Source organism: Gopherus evgoodei, chromosome 20, assembly GCF_007399415.2.
Source record: "Gopherus evgoodei ecotype Sinaloan lineage chromosome 20, rGopEvg1_v1.p, whole genome shotgun sequence".
NCBI lineage: Eukaryota > Metazoa > Chordata > Testudines > Testudinidae > Gopherus > Gopherus evgoodei.
Window position 1 is genome coordinate 8,672,641 of NC_044341.1, and position 19,619 is coordinate 8,692,259.

At 38.4% G+C, this 19,619-nt stretch overlaps 1 protein-coding gene across 1 annotated transcript in view; it reads left to right on the forward strand.

Moving 5' to 3' along the window:
- CLIC4 (chloride intracellular channel 4) overlaps positions 1-14,898 on the forward strand; it is a 53,346-nt gene extending 38,448 nt beyond the window's left edge. The window contains exons 4-6 of the mRNA XM_030539120.1: positions 4,811-4,917; positions 12,989-13,170; positions 14,059-14,898. Of these exons, the coding sequence (XP_030394980.1) occupies positions 4,811-4,917; positions 12,989-13,170; positions 14,059-14,223 (454 nt within the window). The 3' untranslated portion in view covers positions 14,224-14,898. The remainder of the gene's footprint in view (positions 1-4,810; positions 4,918-12,988; positions 13,171-14,058) is intronic.
- Positions 14,899-19,619: the final 4,721 nt, after the last annotated feature.

Consider the following 19,619-nt stretch of genomic DNA (forward strand, 5'->3'; position numbering starts at 1 on the left):
CCCATATTTTTTATAAATACCCATTTGTTTAGGAAGAAATCAACGTGGAAATAGACTGGAGATTATCTGTAATCAATGGTTACTGTTTTATACATGCATATTGGAGCCTGAATATTTTTCATTTTTGGTGGTTGAGGGTGGGTGCTAGAAAGGAGGCAGGGTACGAAGGCCCTGCTATTAAGATTGTACTTGTGTGACTGAAAATGGGGCCCCACTTCACAGAACTATGTATCAATGCATTAACATTAAATCTTTAGGAAAACCTTTGCAAGATTTGTATTTGCAGGCATTCTTCTAGAAGTAAATGACATGGCATTTAGCCTTTTGGTTAAAATGAAAAGTTCATTTCAAGTAAAGATGGTAAATGTCAGTGACTTGCATTTTTTCCATTAGAAAATTTTTCCTCATTCCTTCCTAGTTTATTGAATAAGAAAAAGGATAAGCTTGTATAGTCATTGCAGAATCAATCATATCTATGTGCATGTTGGCAGTAGCTGATTTTTGCAAGACTTTCTGTGGCTTGGGCCTGTCTTGCCGCACACAATGATATGCTCCCCACTTCTAAATGTGTATGTGAGGCTAAGGTTGAGCCTTAAGCCTGTCAAAATTGTGATGGAAAGATGTGAATACATGTTTTATTCATTAGGTTTTATAGTGCAAGAGCAGGAAACTTTATCAAGTACCCTTTAAACTCCAACTGGCAGGCTATGGTGCTGATCAGACATGGGTAGTCTCTTACTAGCTGAGCGCACACTCTTTCTCTCTCCTCTGAGCCTTCAGGAAGAGGAAGGATTTCTGGAACGTCACATTTTTTCTTCTCTTGTTAGGAATCTTGAGGTCAATGACCACTTATCTTCTGGGACAGATGGTTTTTAAGTTACATATTTTTAAAAATGTCTCCTTTCCCTTGGGCTGGCAGGACTAGCGGAGCAAAGCAGACTGTGTATGGCTGCCTATTGTTCTACTGTGTATAGAACCCAATTTTCCATTCACAGAGCACTGGATTGCAGTGATAAGGGGGGCAGCTTTTCACTGTAATCCCCCTCTATTACGTTAAAAGCACCATGTGCTTGATTTTATATGCTTGCTCCAGAAAGCAGAAATATGTAATTATAGTCTCTACCCCAGGTGGTATAAGAGAATCTGAAGCAGGACTTGTCCAGTTCTCTACAAGTAAAAAATTCATTTGGACAGATAATGTACTTGACTGTCCATAAGGCAAGTCTTCTCTCTTTTTCTAAACATACACTTTGCTTTTAAGAGTGTTTTGAATTGAATTAAAATGATTGCAGATGTTAATATCTTTTGGGGATGACAGGCACGATGTAGATGTAAGAGTAAATGAACTGAGGTATTTCTATCTCACATAGGAAAGGGTCAGAAAGTTAAGGTTACAAAAAGTCTGTTTCTTTAAGCTGAGAACTATTAACATCAAACATTCCAGTCAACCTTAAGCTGTTCTTGGAATAGAAAAGAGCCATTGTGTCTATTCAGTCATCTGAAAAAAGGAAGGTCAAAAGGGATTGATCAATTACCAGTGAGATTGTTTTACTGTACACTAAAAAAGCGGGCTCTTGTTGATCAGAAAGCAACTTTATTTTTTAATCTAATTTTTTTCTGGTTGGATTTTATGTTGTAAACCAGTCTTGAATACTGCAAGTGCTCTCCTTATCTACTGTGTGAACCCTATGTATAATCTGCAGAGTTTTGCGCCCATTTTAGAGGAGTCATGGGAGAGTTAGTGGTCTCCAGTTAAAGGTGGGCTTGAGTAAAACCCAGGATCTCAACCATCAACTCTGAGGGTGTTCAAAGTCTAGGTTAAACTTCTGTGAATGGCCTCTCTGTGTATAATTGGTTAAATCAGAAACTGAGATCCGAACTTTGAGGTAGTTGACATCAGAGCTGGGTTGAGCTCATCCTTAGGGTATGTCTACATTGCAGTGAGAGATGTGACTGCATCACATGTAGACAACTGAGATAGCTTCAAACTAGGTAGCTCAAACAACAATAGCGACAACGCCTCTGCAACCCCAGAGCCATGGGTATGTACTGAAGTGGCTTACTTGTGCTGCTGTCCATGCTGCCGTGACTTCATCACTATTGTTTTTTGAACTAGTTAGATCAAAGCTAGTTTGTATATGTCTGCATTTGCTGCATTCACACCTCTTATTGCAGTGTAGACATACCCTTGGTCTTTGTCTACACTAGCACTTTCGTCAGCAAAACTTTTGTTGGTCAGGGGTGTGAAAAAAATAGCCACCGACCCTTCCTGTTTCACTGACAAAAGCGGCATAGAGAGGCTACACTACGGACCTTTCAGCACCACAGCTGTACTGCTGCAAGGTCCATAGTGTAGACATAGCCTCAAGGTATGTTTACACTACCCGCTGGATAGTGATCAATCTGTCGGGGATTGATTTCTTGCATCTAGTGTAGAAGCGATAAATCAATCCCCAGTCGGTCTGCCATCAACTCCTGTGAACCCCACCACAGCGAGAGGCGGACGTCGACCCCGCGCCATGAGGACGCAAGGTAAGTTGACTTAAGATATATCAACTTCAGCTATGCTATTCTCATAGCTGACATTGCGTATCTTAGGTCGATCCCCCTCTTTCCTCCTGCCCCCCAGGGTAGACCAGGCCCAAGTCTCAATGGATAGTCCACAAAAGGGAGGGATCTGGGAATGAAAAATTGCTATTAAAATCCCTTATTTTGATATTAAGTGACTAGTAGGGGAATCCTCTGGGGGAAAGCAAACGAGTGGGTGGTGGTATTGTGGGGGTGCATTGTGGACAACAGTACTGATTTTTGGCCCTGTGTACATAGCACTGTTGGAAGGGTTCCAAAACTCACTTCAAACATAGTTCATTTAAACTAGTTGACTAACACTGGACAGTGACAAATTCTCTTCAAAACACTTCCCATACATCAGTATTACTGTTTACTTTGCCCAGAGATATTTGATAAAAAAAAATGCCTAATTGCTTAACATGGTTTCCATAAACCATTTTCAAATTAGTTTTGACTCTCCTGATCAAATTACATTACAACAGAGCTTAGTAAGGATTTTTTTAATACAAGACTAGTCATTTGCCGTCTTGTGGCTATTGGTTTGGGAGATGAAGGTTGAAAAGAAACTACATATATGGCAATTTTAACCAACTGAATCTCAGTTGAGTAACCAGTATCATTTGGGAAGAGAAACATGGAAAACAAACCTTTTTAGTGTTATAAATGTAATTTGTATCTAGTCTCACTATAGGCGGCAGGCAGGTAATACATAATATGACCAGATTTGGTTAATATTTTAGGGAAAAAAATAAAAGGGCACTAATACCTAAAATCTCTCAATATATATATATATAATTATAATATATAATTATAATTATATTTTATATAATTAAATATAACAGCAGAAATCTAGAAAGTTAGTCAAAATGTACATATTTCAAGTAACACATTGACTGACTATTCCAATTTTCATGTTTAGGAAAAGTATCAGTGCAGTCTTGACTTAAATAAGTACAAGTTTGCCTGTCATTAACTAGACAAGAATGAGCACTATTCTTTGTTCAATGTAACTGACATAGCAATATTCAGGACCAGCCTGAGGGGTGGGCAATCAGGTTGGCTGCCCATTGTTCCACCACTCAACCACTTTTCCCCCAACTCAGGGCACTCTAAACATCCTGGGGCGGGCCCTGACAATATTGTTTGTATCGATCAAGAGATTCCAGTTACATAGTGACAAGGAACCTTTTAAAAATATCACTGCTTCACAGAAAAGAGCAATAGGACAGATCTCAGTGTTCAAAAGAGCAGTGTATTTCCCTTTGCACAGGGTTGTGCATTAACATTTTTGTTTGTAAAGCTTAGCTGGGCATTTTATAGTCTCCTGATCTTTACAAATATGTAAAGAACATAAAATGTTAAAGGTCTGCTGGTGAACAGGTAACTAAAACCCACAGCCAGCTCAGAAATCCAAGCTTTGTGACCCTCAGTGTAACTGGATACCCATTTTACATGCTGTATATAGGTTTTTTTCATATTCTCCAGTGGAATTGGCAGGTCCTCTGGTAATCCTTATCGCAGAAATAAGCACTGAAGTTCTTCAGAGTTCCAGGTCCTGACTCATGTTATAGATAGATGTGTCACATTGAGATATGGAGCACTTGGGTTAAACATAATTTATTTATTTTTTTTTAAATTCCTTGCATGTTGTTGATACCAATTTAAGTTAATAAAATTGAGTTTCCCTTTCACTGTTTATGCTGTTCAGTATTTGCAGATCAGTGAGGTTTACAGTGAAAGTAGAACAGCCACATTTGGCAGTAAGTTTCATTTCTAGATTCTGATTGAACTGCTTCAGTGCAACATTGCAAATGTTTAAATCACAGTTTTTGTTGATATTTGTTTTAAAAAAACACTAAACATTTCCATTTGGATCTTGTAAACTTAAATGTTGGGCCTGAAAATGATTACATTGTGTGTGTTTGTTTTAATAAGTTGCACATAATATAGAACAATGGTTTTCAACCTTTTTTCATTTGTGGGCCCCAATGAAATTTTGAATGGAGGTAATGATTTCTTTGGAAATCTTAGACATAGTCTGCATACCCCACGGGTCCACTGATCACCAGTCAAAATCCACTGATATAATGTGTTAATAACCTAAGTAGAGTGTACACATTTCTTTGCCTGCTTAATGCTAATAAATACATGACTGACTGGTCATATTGTTTCTGCTGAATATTGCAGTATAACTGCTATTGGAATATTTTCCCACAAACTATTGCATCTTTCTGCTTAGGTACTTAAAGCTTTCACCAAAGCACCCAGAATCAAACACTGCTGGAATGGACATCTTTGCCAAATTTTCTGCATTTATCAAGAATTCCAGACCAGAGGCCAATGAAGGTAGGAGACCTCAGTCCTGTAATCTCTTGTGCCTGGTATTTCATTGGGCTGTGGGTATGGCAAAAACAGCTGTCTTTTTCTTCTTTCTGGCTTTCTTTCTGGCTTTCTTTCATTTTCTTTTTGGTTCTTTTTTCTTTTTCTTCTTTCTTTTTCATTCTTTACTAATTGTTTTGTACTATTTCCCCCTCTCTGTTTACATCTTTATTCGTTCTTTCTACAAGGTAGAACAGGGTATGGTAGAGGTTTTGTGTAAAGGCAGCACTGTTGATGTCCACAAATCACTTCCCTGAACTAGACATCCCTTTAATCTGATTTTGCTTTCTTAAAGTCCAGGGCTAGCCAGATCACCTCTTTGATGGGTGTCTTTAAACTACATAAAGACACTATTTCAGGGCAAACTAAGGTATTGACGACAGTTCTGAGGGCTACACATGTAAGGTGGGACGGCACTACTTTCACTCTGTCCTCATCCCACAACACTTAACCTCACTTCCTTTTTCCTCCTGAGGGCAGCCAATGTCAGTTACTTATTCTGGACTAATTTGATGGTCCTATTAATTGAGGGGTTTATGACTTGCAATTAATTTGTTACTATTGGTACCATTAGTGGACCTGCCCCTTAATTACTGGTGCATTTTAGGGGTGTAAAACACACAAGCTATATTCATTTGTAATGGCTGACTGTAAATCTTAAATCCTATTAATCAAAATCTCCATGGTTGAGTAGGTGGCTTTTAGTCTTGAGTTAATGATCTCAGAACCAGTGACTCTGAATCTACCTTGAGAGAACCAGACCAGTTAGGCTGTCTAGTCAAACTCACTGTCTAGTGTTGTAAATACCCATTTTGGGAATTTAACCATGACATGCAGTTTCTTTGAAATGTGCAGTGATGCTCAACTTGCCCCCATGCAGCCTCCCTGTGACATGCTGTAAACTGACTCCATAGATAGTGCATTTCAACATCTGACTTTTTAGTCAGATATACACTAAACTTATGGGCATCTTGGTCAGCTGGCCATGCTTTTAAACTGACAATGTTCCTTTATAGTTAATCACATTTACTTTGAAATATTCTGTGTATTTAGAGACTTATTCTAACCTGGAAGCTTACTTTAGGTTCCCCAGTGGCAACTACTGGCCTAATGCTCAGAGATGCTAAATATCTACAATTTCTGTTGATTTCATTTGAGGCTGTTGGTGCTCAGCACTTCTGAAACTCCAACCCAAGATCAGTAGAGGCAGACTTTGGCTCTTAAACTGTGCACAAAAATTCATTAGAAATGGACCTGGACAGCATTAGTAATTTATTGAAAAGCAGAGATGTGAAATGCATTGATTGCCTGTCCATGATAAAGTTAAGGACTTATGTGTAAAAGCTGAGTTTTAATTAACCTTTAACTCTGAGAATGCGTGTACTTTCCCATAAACTAGTGATGAAAGTGTTCAATGCCTTCCTGCAGTCACCTGAAGGCCTCACTCCCTCCCATCTTCAGAATCCACCTTTACTCCCTTCCCCCACTGCTGTAAGTTTCCAGTTTGAGTGCTGTGCCACTGGAAACTGGGTAGCATTTTAAGAATTAAAATGATCATAGGCTCATTAATGTTCCCTGCAACTTTTCTCAGTCATGAAATTAAAGTATCAGTTTAATATTAAACATCTGTAAATTCACATTTCTTTTCCTTTCTATCTTGTATCTTGCTGCTGCTTGTTTCAACCTTTGGTTTCTCTGAGCAGCTCTTCCCTAGAGCTAACTCTGGTCTAGATCCTTTGTCTAGCAAATACAAGCTGCTGTCATCCCAATTGGTTTCCTGCTGTTCAAAGGTCAGTTGCATCCTTTACATCATCCAGGTAGCCTCTGCTAGCTGGAGGCTTGTAAATCGAACTTGCGTATTCTGCCACTGTGGCAGAGTTTTCATGGGTTATATTTTTAGGTGAAGACCGCAGAAATATCAGAAGCCACAAAGGGTAAATAAAATGCAAATACCAGTTACAAAAGAGCAAGAAATTAGGCTGGATAAGTAAACAATCTTGTTCACACACTTGCTACCAATCTACATGCCAGTGCATTAATGAGCAGATGTCTGATAGCCCCTTACAATTATTGATACTCTAGTGCACTTACTGTGCTGTATCTGGACTATTAGTGTGGTCTGTAATCAATTGCATACACTTGTTTTTTAAATATTTTTTTACCCTTATAAAATAGACATTAATTTTTAGGGTATGTTTTCAAACTTGCTGGATAATGGCATAATACTAGCTCATGACTTGTGTTACTACACACATGCTGGCTTCTGTTTATTGGGGTTGACATCCAAAGAGTAGTTGTTTTTAAAAACAAACAAAAAAAAGACACCAAATCCTGGTTAAAATGAAGCTGCTAAGGAACTCTCTTATAACAAGGATGGTTACTCATTCCAGAAGACTCTGACCAGATTCGAAAGTGTGTATTAGAGAGTAATTTATTTACTATTAAATAGTAGAAGCTACATGGTCCTCTGACTGCTTTAACTTCGAGTGCTGACTGCAGCTCAACCATCATTTTAAGTAAAACTATATCTAATACTTTTCTCTTCTCTTGCTTTGTTGCTGCCAGGAATAACCATCTATCCTCACTAACCTCAAAATGACATAACCAATCCGGACCAAATGCACAGTGGGTTGTTCAGTTTGCAACATATAGACCTTAGATTAAATTACTTATTGGTAAATAAGAACTCCCAGTTGCCAAGCAACCTTTTGCCCCAGGGATCTATTATAGCAGCTGTGTTCAAGAAAACAATATTCAGTTCTGCTCTGTAGTGTCTCCCTAATGGATTTTGTTGTAGGTCTATGGACTCTTAGCTGTTACTTTAAAATATCATTTAATTCAAGATACAGGATTCGACAAAAGGATTTCAGCATTTCTAAAGAGAGAATCCTAGTTAGGCAATGCTACGTTCAAGCAGCATTCAGTTGAAATACACCCATGATTTCTTAAAACTCCAGAAAAATTTGGAGTTTGGGTTTTATTACTTTAAACTGTCCCCTGCAGCATAGCATATATAACCAGCGCATCCCTGTGTTAACATGAGTGTTGTATACAATTGACACCCACCAATCTGTGTACTTTTTGCACTGCACTCTGTGAAACTAAGGTATGTAAATATCTTGAAGTAAATAAGGTTTCTAAAATCTGTTCCAACAGCCTAAGGAGCTACTTTTAACAAGCAAGGCTATGGTTTTTAAATGATTTTTACTTTGAAACCATAAAGTGGCAGGTCACAGGACTAGCTGCATTTCTGTCTCCTCGGACTCTCTCAGTGCACCCCGTCAGGTGTCAGTCCCAATGCCTTTACCTACCCTGGGTAGAATTCCACAGTTATCCTGCTCCCAGATAAGGCTCTACACTACAGTACTCTTGTGTACTGAGAGTACTTACTCAGCAGGTCAGACTGAATTCTGGCATCTGCTGTTCTTCCTGATCAGCCTTCTGAAAAGCAAAGTATTTATTTTTAACAGTAGGAACAAAGCATTTAGAGAAAAGGGGAGTTTAAAAATCTAAACAGGTCTCTGTCTTATCTAAAGTCTTTCTGTCTCCTGATAGTAAGCTAGGTAGCCTTACTTCAGACATCCCCGGCATGTGTCTGCATGTCAATCTGATTGCCCCAGCTCCCCACCATCTCCTGAGAGGGAGACTTTTCAAACTGCTATAATCCTTTTGATCATCTGGTTCCCAGGATTTTCCTGTAATGGCATTGTCTCTTAACCCTCCAGGGCTTGTGGAGAAGTGGCTTATCTTTTGAGTCAGTTTCCTTCCTAATTGTTTTCCTATAGCTGCCCATTAAACTAAACCAATGTATTCGTATTGTAAACATTCCAATAACTAGGTCAACATTAATAAACTAGAACAGAACAATTCCATTTTGTCTATAAAAAGCTTACCAGCATTATAAATACTGTCTCGGTGGAGAGGCTGGTTGTAAACTTGCTCAGATGTCAAACTTGCCTATAAAACCTATAGAAGTTTAGCTGGGTGAAGGGGGTGAGGGAGTGGAATCTTGTTAAATATCTATTTATACTAGTCACCTGAACATGCAGTACCAAATTTCGCATAGAACTTAATGGTGTTCAAAGATATTCAGCTGCTTTGGACTAGTGGTGAGGGTGAGCTGCAAACTTCATATCTGAACTTTCCCAGCATTCAGGATGTTCAGATCCAAGGTTTTGATTTACACTCATTTCATTAGCTTGCATCTTTTTAAAAATGGTATAAAGCTTTAACCTTGCCATGTGAAGAGTAAATAGCAATATTTGGGAAGCGCTGCTGTTTTCTGATACCACCCCAAATTTTGAGATTGACAAGCCATGAGCAATGCAGGATTGGACCCTTGAATCATCAGAGAAATCTTATTTTATTCCTAAATGGTTGTTGCAGGAGAATGTAAGTAAAACACACAATCCTACTGTTTTTCTGCAATGTTTACATTTAGAAAAGAGATAAAATTCCTTCAATATAACCACTGTTGTAGAATTAGGTATGCTTCAGTTTTATGGGCTATACTGCCCTCTGCTGTTGTCTTTGATTCATTTGCTTTATCAGGAGTTCAGACTTATCTGCATGAGAATTGCAACAAATTTAACATGTGCTTTCAAAACTGAGATTACCCTGGCTTAACCAGGAGATCTTCAGCGACTTGAAACTCCAAAAAAAATCATACAAAAAGTGGAAACAAGGTCTAATTATGAAGGATGAATATAAAAATACACAAGTGTGTGGGGAAAAAATTAAAAAGGCCAAGGCAAAAAAAGGGATTAAACTAGCTAGGATCAGAAAGGGTAATAAGAAAACATTTTACAAATGCATTAAAAGCAAGAGGAAGACCAAGGACATGCAGCAATGGACAAAATGTTAAATGCCTTTCTGGTGTCAGTTCCCCCCCAAAAAAACTTAGCAGTGATTGGATAATTAATATTGTGAACATCAGTGTAAATGGGATATGATCTAAAATGGGAAAAGAATAAGTTAAGGATTATTTATACAAGGTAGATGTCTTCAAGTTGGCAGCACCTGATTAAATGCATCCTAGAATACTTAAGGAACTGGCTGAAGAGATGTCTGAGCCATTTGCAGTTATCTTTGAGAACTTGTGGAGGCTGGGAAAAGGGCAAATATAGCACCTGTCTATAAAAGAGGAATAAAGATAACCCAGGGAATTATAGACCACAGTCAACTTAACTTCAGTACCTGGAAAGATAATGGAGCAAATAATCAAGCAATTAGTTTGTAAGCACCTGGAAGATGATCGGGTGATAAATAAGTCAACATGGATTTGTCAGGAACAAATTATGTCAAACCAACTTAATATCCTTCTTTGACAAGGTAACAAGCCTTGTGGCTAGGGAGGAAGTGGTAGAAGTGATTATATCTCTACTTTAGTAAAGCTTTTGATACTGTTTCACATGACCCTCTCATAAACAAATTAGGGAGATATAGCTTAGATGCACCTACTATAAGGGGAGTGGACAACTGGTTGGAAAAGCATAGTTAGAAAGTAGTTATCCATGGTTCACAATCAAGCTGGAAGGGCATATTGAGTGGGTCCTGCAGGCATCTGTCCTGGATCTGGTTCTATTGAATATCTTCATACATGGTTTGGATAATGGCACAGAGAGTACATATATAAAGTTTGCAGACAATACCAAGCTTGGAGGGGTTGCAAGCACTTCAGAGGACAGGATTAGAATTCAAAATGATCTTGACAAACTGAAGAGGTGACCTGAGGTAAATAGGAAGAAATTCAATAAGGACAAATGCAAAGTACCACACTTAGGAAGAAACAATCAGTTGTACAAATACAGAATGGGAAATGTCTGTCTGGGACCCAGTACTACAGAAAATGATCTAGGGTTATAGTAGATCACAAACCAAATGAGTCACCAATGGAATACTGTTGCAAAGAAAGTGAACATCATTATGGCCTGTATAAGTAGGAGAGTTGTAAGCAAGATCTGAGAAATAATTCTACTCTTCTCAGTGCTGATAGGCCCTCAACTGGAGTGTTGTCCAGTTCTGGACACCACGCTTCAGAAAAGATGTGGACAAATTGGAGGAAGTCCAGAGGAGAAGAAAAAATGATTAAACCTCTAGAAAACAAGACCTATGAAGAAAGTGGAAAAAATTGGATTTCTTTAGTCTGGAGAAGAGAAGACTGGGTGATGGTGGGGGACATGAAAATAATTTTCAAATACATAAAATGTTGTTAGAAAGAGGACACTGATAAATGTTCTCCTTAACTACTATGAGGAGAGGACAAGAAGTAATGACCTTAAATTGCATCAAGGGAGGTTTAGGTTGGACATTAGGAAAAACTTCCTAATGCTAAGGGTAGTTAAGCACTGAAACAAATCACTTAAGGAAGTTGTGGAATCTCCTTTCAGTGTAGGTTTTAAAGAACAGATTAGTCAAACATCTGCCAGGGATAGTCTCGATTATCATAGAATCATAGACTATTAGGGTTGGAAGGGACCTCAGGAGGTCATCTAGTCCAACCCCCTGCTCCAAGCAGGACCAATCCCCAGATTTTTACCCCAGTTCCCTTAATGGCCCCCTTAGGGATTGAACTCACAACCCTGGGTTTAGTAGGCCAATGCTCAAACCCCTGAGCTATCCCCCCACCCCCAAAAAATTGTACTTAGTCCTGCCTCAGTTCAAGGGAACTGGACTAGATGACCTATTGAGGTCCCTTCCAGTCCCATGTTTGTGTGATTCTGATTTAGTTAAATAAGAGCAAATCTTGTGAGACTTATTTCAGTTAGGAACAGATTTAAGATAAAATGACATAAGCCATTCTTAAATGGCAAATAAGTGCCCACCTAGTGATTTAACTAAACTGGTGCAAGCTTGTATTTAGACCAGACCTTAGATAGCAATAAACCCTTACAGGGTGTATTTTAATGACTTAGTCATGTCAAGTTGACAAAAACAAGGAAGAGCTAAGAGTTTGTCTCCATGGAAATGGGCACTGAAAATAACTAAATGAGCTGTTAATTTACACCTTCAGTTACTTGAGTGTATAGGTACATCCACACTACCTGCCAGATCGGCAGGTAGCAATCGATCTATCGGGGATTGATTTATCGCATCTCGTCTAGACGCGATAAATCGATTCCCGAACACGCTCCCCCATCAACTCTGGAGTCAATGAGGGAGCTGTGGCCGTCGATCCTGTGCCGTGAGGATGGGAGGTGAGTTAAAATAAGATACGTCAACTTCAGCTACGCTATTCTCATAGCTGAAGTTGCATATTTTACATCACCCCCACTCCCCCATGTAAACCAGGCCTATGTCCGTGTGGATGCACTTGTTCTGGAATAGAGAGCCCTATTCTGACGTAGGGTTCTCTTATTCCAGAATAAGTGCATCCACACAGACGTGTGCTGAAGATGTGAATTACAGCTGATTTAGTTATTTCTGTGCCTGTTTCCATGTAGACAAGACCTAAGATTAAACTTCAGTTTGTCCTGTTTTGGTAGGTAGCACAGATTTCAGTTCAGTGTATAATGCTACCAGCTACCACTAAAGCTGCTTTAAGAGTGACTTTGCCATAATAGCCATGGCAAAGGAGACTGAATGTCTGTTTCAGTGTTTTAGCACTGCCGTGGGTATCACAGCAATGCAAATTCATGTAAGCAGCCTTAGTGGTATGTAGGGCTACATATGTGCCAAGTAACTATTATAAAGTGCATCTGATGTACCTACTGTAGTACAAGGAGATAGATTGGGAATTTTGTAGAGAAACACTTCTTTCCACTTAATATACAAGTCCTGAATTCATACTTTTCTTAAAACATGAATTGTAAAAAAGATTGTCTATAAACTAATCCCATCTCAGTGCATTACTGAGGTGCTTTACACTTAGCGAATTCTCTTGCATTACATTGCATCAAGGAAGAGGATGCAAGAACCAGACACGCTTCCTGTATAGATATCAGTAGCGAATAGATTGATAACTCTTTGAATACTGCTTTGTGGCTTTCTTTCCTTCCTCTTTATTGTTCTCGTATAAACCTGTATTCCTTTCTTGCAGCTTTGGAACGTAGCCTCTTGAAAACTCTGCAGAAACTGGATGAGTATCTGAACACTCCTCTCCCTGATGAGATAGATGAGAACAGCATGGAGGATATCGCAGCTTCTACCCGCAAGTTTCTGGATGGCAATGAGATGACGTTAGCAGACTGCAATCTGCTACCTAAACTACACATTGTCAAGGTAAATGATTTTATTAGGAGGGACTACAGTCATTTCAGTTACGTTTCTTATAGTGGATATAATATACTACAAAATAATAAAAGTAAAAGTTAGAGAAAATGTACAAGGTCCTGGATCCAATCCCATTGCAATGAACTTGGTAAATAAGGCTCAGTACATATGTCCTTGTTAAGTGTAACCACAATATTAACAGCATTGCATAAGAATTTAATGAATGATTCTTGAAATGTCTGTGAAACTTCTGTGCCTACCCTAGTTACAGTGAGAACTAACAGATAACTAGGATACAAGGATTTATGGCCCAAGTCAAGCCAGGTTTTAATACGCTGTAGAAACAAGGCAGTCATGAGACTTTAAGAAGAAAGAACCATATGACTACAGTTTTTCCATGTTTCATTAAGCATGTTTTTTCTATCTGTATAGAAAATGGCCGTAGTAATACAAGTAAATTGCACAATGCCAAATATAGGACCAGAGGACAAGTTAGACACACTTGAAAGATCTGGGTGATGGGAGAGGATAACTGCAAAAATGAAGATTTTTCTTTATTACCATGGTCTGACTTCTGTTCCCCTTCTCTTGCACTGTTCTAGGCAGTCTCACACTGCACATGGAGACTCAGGTTCAGTTTATATGCCTGGCTGTAGCAGTAGTTAATCTGTAGTACAAGTTTGCTCATTGTCTTTGGATAAACTGAAGCATATAGTGTACTACCGGGTCCGCATACATACCAGAAGGGCAAGATCTACTGATGTTGATCTTTAATGGAAGTTACATTGTAGGGTTTATACTCTGTGAGGTTAGTGTGACAAAGAATGCAAGAACTGATGTAACATAAAGTACATTAAGTAGTCATTGCATATTTCTTTATTTTTTTTTTTGTTCTAGGTGGTTGCCAAAAAATATCGCAATTTTGATATTCCCAAGGAAATGGCAGGGATTTGGAGATACCTGACCAATGCCTATAGCAGGGATGAATTCACCAATACTTGTCCCGGAGACAAAGAGATTGAAATAGCTTACAGCGATGTAGCCAAGAGACTCACTAATTAAACAGCACTTGCAAAAAAGATGACTTCTCACATATTCCATAACAGAATGCTTCTCCTAACAGACTGCTCTTTTGCATATAAAATAACAGTTTATTTTGCATGAATTTGCAGTTATTCAATGCTATGTTGGATAGAGCAGGTACAGTAATTACCTAAAATTTGCAAAACAGGAGTAATGAGGCTTGTTTTTCTTTACCTTCTTTAGCAGCAAATATGAAGAAGCAAATATGTATCATTAATACAGTTTGTGTTTAATGTTGCATTGGGGTACCCTAGACACCCCAGCATAAAGGGTTATTTTCCTTCACTCCTTTTCTTTTATCTATTACCTATAGCTAAAACTTGCAAACATTTGGTCCATTTCTGTGTAGACACTCTTTTGAAATTCACTAATTGGTCCACAATGTTTTCTTGGTATATAGTACAAGAAATATTTATGTATTTTGGAATTTACTACTTCTTAAAGGTCTGCATGTAGGATAAAATAGTTATCTACAACATACTGATCTGTACCTGCTTGTCTATCCCAGCCGTATACCAAAGGATCTTATTTCCAAAAAAGCCTTTTGCAGAATACTTGGCAATATATTTTTTTAAAAAAACAAGGGGAAAAAATACTGTTAATTAACTGTTGGATTACAAACACTCTTCTGCTCCGTTCCCCCCCACCCCCCCCCCCCAAAAAAAATACGGCCACTGCAGACCCAGATACGAATGCCCCAAACTGTGGGAGTTGGGATCTTGGTCTGAATTTTGTTTCGGGGCCTCTCAGAGAGTGTGTTTAGGTCTGGGCCTTCTGGAGCCCAATGAGCATTAGTAATGGTTGGTGGCTTAAAAAACAAACATTGCTGTCTGAACTGAGTTTTGGGTCAGACCAGATAAACAGTTAGCAGGAGGTCATTTTGATGGTGCATCATGAAGAAACCAAAAGAGCTAGACACCCACCATTGGTTCATTTTAAGAACTGCAAGTGGCTGCTTTTTTGGTAGTAAAGAGCCTTTGTTCTGTGTAAGTCATTTTAGTAACATTTATTTAGGAAAATTGTGCTGTCATAAACAAGGTACATGTAAACTTTAGGGTTCTAGTTGACAAATAGCTACTGTATATGATAGCTAGGAGTGCAGTGATTAGGAATGCAAGACTGACACACAGCAACTAGAGTAGAAATCTTGCTGAGAATTTTTTAAAGATGATTTTTTCTGAAGCATGTGTAAGTGACCTTTAAAAGAGAATATTTGCCTTAACGTACAATATGCATTTTTCTAAAAGAAAAGCCCTCTCTTGTTTTCTCTTTAAAAATAATGCTCTGTGAAGTGCTAGCCTTTCTAGGAATTAATTTATCCCGAGTGTCACTTGTCTACATACTTGGATGGCAATTTTGCATAACAGTAATCATTGCACTATTCTACATTTAGGTTTTCTGCAGGAACACTGAGGAATAGCACTGCAGTTTTTTAAGAAGCAATTTTCAAATATTTCTAAACCAGGGAATAGTTTTCTTGTTTAATACAGAAAGGCAAGGTTTTCATGCATTGAAATAAATTACTAGGTTATTTTAGAGGCCATCAAACCCTACTCCAAAGAGCATTAACCTATTTTTTGTAATGATACTTTTTTATATTTAACTGATTTTAGAAGTCTGGAAAGTGCTATTCCTTGTAGGTTGTTTTTCCGATATTAAACCTACTGCAATAACACGAAAATGCTCACAGAAACACTTTTATACACTAACGTTTTGGTAAGCACCAGTTTTATGAAAAACAGCATGACTTTCTAAGCATCCTGCTTTTGCTACTTCATATATCCATAAAGTTAGCTTGAAATAATTGAGTACTCCATGTTTGTATACGTGGCTTGTGGTGCCTTTGTCTTGCCTTCTTAGGTCTAGAATTCCATTATTGTAACAACTTTCAATTGTTATGTCTTTTCAAAGACAGCAATCGATACATTTATAATCAAACTCTGTTGTGATTTATTGCAGAGGTGTTCAGGAACTGAAAGGAAAATCTACAGAGTAGCCTGATTAAAAATGATCTGTAGCCTTTTTATATTCACTGTATCCTAAAGGCCCATTCACACCATGAATAAAGTTTGTCTAGCAGTAAAAAAAACTCCTGTAGGGGTTTAATACTTGCCAGTGCTACATCCAGAGAGAGGAATTATTTCATTTTTTGTCAGATTAAAACATGGTTTTGTTTAGTTGTTAATAACACATGGAGGGTAACAATGGAAGTTGATTGGTTTGGTGCTTTTTGCCTTTTGTATAGCTTAAAATGCTCAACTAAAAATGGAATATAGGAATCCATTTACTTTTGGGTATGTCTTAGTCAATTGAAATTAATAATCTATATTAAACTTAGATCAGGATGGCCCTTCAGAGTTGTTTTTTAGTTAGTGATCAGGCCCAATTTTTTTTTGTAAACAGATTAGGCACCCAGTATGCACACAGCTTGTGTGTGCTGGGTAACTGTCAATGCACATGATCATAACTAATCGTTTGTACCACAGTTGCGTGTACAAATTTGGTAACTGCCCACAAACCAGGCATATACATGCTTACTTTGTTAAAATATTAGGCCTGTAGTCTAGTATAAACCATAGATGCTTTGTAATTCCCCTTCAATAATCTCTTAATTATCATCCTCAAAACATGGATGTTAAATATAATCTACACCTAAGTCATTTTAATGGCTGACACAGTTAAAAGCTTGGGAACTAAGTTAACGCTCTTGCTGTCTTTGGCACCCGTTGATGTATTTCTTGTCTCAATACAATGAGCTATCGAGTGTCAGAATGGATGGCAACTAAAAGAACAAGCTTTTCCCTTCTAGTCACAGTTCAAATGAGGCTCTGGTTGGTTAGTAACTGAAAGGGGATACGCCATGTGGTGGCCGCTTGCTGATCTCTGCGAAATGCATTGCTGTCTTTCTGATTTCCTAGGGGATGGGTATCTGCGTTGCAGTGCATCACTATAGCTGTCCCACTTGTTGGCATCCTCAGCATAGAGGCCAACAACTTAGTAGAGACTGAACATCTTTCACCTCTACAGGTAGTCCCTCCAGGTCAGAACCGCAGGGCATTGGCAGGGTGGTATGTGGTGGGATTAGCCATCTGTGCTATATGTATACTATAGAAAGAGGACTTCATCTGACCCCAGTGACCAGCACTTACAGTAACCCTTAATGGGAAACTCCCTGTCCCCATTCCCTCCTGCTTTGACTGGAGAACAAGGTATATACACACATTTGGGTTTTAAACAAAGTTTTCCTTTCTGGAAAAGACTTTCTACATGTGCAAAACTGTTTGAGCGGGATGCATGTGAACCCTTGAAATGATGTCATGCACTCCAAACATTTCCTATATGTCTGTCTGTTTTGTCTCTGGCACTCAGGTCCCACATGGACTACTGCAGCCGTGTAGTTGCATAATTATATTTTTCCCATAAAATTGGTAATTTTCTGGAATAGGTCTGTCTAAACTGATTGAAAAGAATTGTATGCAGTTCCTTGATAAGAAAAAAGATTAAATCAACTTTATATGCTAAGGAAGCAAATTAGCTTTTCATATCAAAGGAACAGACACATGAAGAAAACTGACTTGTGTTGAGCCAAACCCACGATATCTATCTCCATGTAGAACACAGTGGCTAAGAACAGCAAAGCGTACTCTGCCATTCAGATAATGATTTGAATGTGTTAAATGAGAATCTTTGGAACAAAACTTTATCTATCCCAAGTCAGCCCACTTAGCGTGTGACACTAATCCTTGCCTTTTGTATGTGGGTGGGATGAAGTCGGGTGAGATGCAAACTTCCAGAACTGGACATCTGGAATTGGAGTGTGGTATTCAGAAATACTTGACACATCCATACAGTTTATTGTAGTATGCTTATGTCTCTCACTTGCTGGATCATCTTTTACAGTATATTGCTGGCAGCTAAAAATAAAATTATATTTTCACTACCAAGCAGATCTTGATGTTTTTGTGTGTGCGCACATATCCGACAATTCAAGAGGGTATGTTGTGATGCACTACTGTATACACAATTTTTATTATCTGACAGTTAAAGCCAGTGATAGGGCATACAATTCCTAGTTTTGCCATTGGCCTTGTGACCTCTAGTTGCATTTAACATCGGTCTATCTTTCTGTAACTAGGTGTAATATTTACCCACTCTGCAGGAGTGTTGACTAGAATGAGTTTAAAAATGCCAATTTTTTCCACACATAACTTTTAAAAATGATCACTTTTCAATATTTTCTATGGAAAATCTCTTGATAGAAAACTTTTTGAAAATTGGGAGTTTGTTTTTTTCTAAAACATTGGTTTTCAAAAACTGAAGACCAAAACATTTTAAGAAAAAAAACTTTCACTTTGCAGTTCTTTTTTAAAAAAAAGTCAAATTTCCCATGAAAATGTTTTTGTTGAAAAGCCACTTTTCATCATGTTCCAACAAAAAATTTCAATCTCAGCTGTGGAGAGCTTAACTGATACTTTGTTACAGAAAAGAGTTAGGGTCCCAAGCTGGGATACTTCGGTTCTGAGTTTGAACCACACACCTCTCAGGACTTCTGCTTAGCAATGTTTCAGCCTGAAAACTTCCATCTTTGCTCTCTAACCTGTCAAGACCCAGTCAAGTCATCAGTTTCCATAGGAAGGTTCTAAGAATATCCAGGGTGTTGCTAAGACAGCCATTCATCATCTGGTTCACCTTGGGGGTGTGAAGTAGATCTCTCATTTGATTTGCAAGGAGATTTGTTTTCTGGAGAATGTGCTCCAGGATGCAGTCACCTACACTCAACATGCCAAATGAGACTGTTATAGCCTTGGATGATGTAGTTTGCGTTCTAAAATACCAAGGCTCCCCTCTGAAAGAATTTGGAGGCTAAACCCATGTTAAGACTACATCATCAATACTCATCTACTTCACTGTGGATAGGTGGACTGATTGCAGGTCTAGAATGTGGTAATCCAGAAAAGAGAGTTTACTGCCTGTGTTAATTTGAGGCATTCAACAAAGGATGCAGTCCCTCCCATCAGAATGTGTAACTAACTCCAGATCCTTTGGCGTTTGTGAGAGATCAGAGAGAGAACCTGATTTTTGCCATAAAAAGATCCACAGTCATCTTGCATATTACCAAATTCCAGCACTTTCTTGAAATCTAAGCGGGACATAATGCTGCCTTGCAAATCTGGAGAGCAGAATGAAGGGAAACAACAAGGAATCGGGGAGGGGGCCAGAACAGAAGACTTCTACCTGCACCAGGCAATATGTAAAGGATAGATGATGCGCTTGTTTGCTTAGTGCTATTTGCTGCAGTAAGTCTGTTGAACTGCTCTTTATTTAACAATCTCCTCCATTTCTCTAAACTCTGCTTTTAAGATGCTTTAAAAACA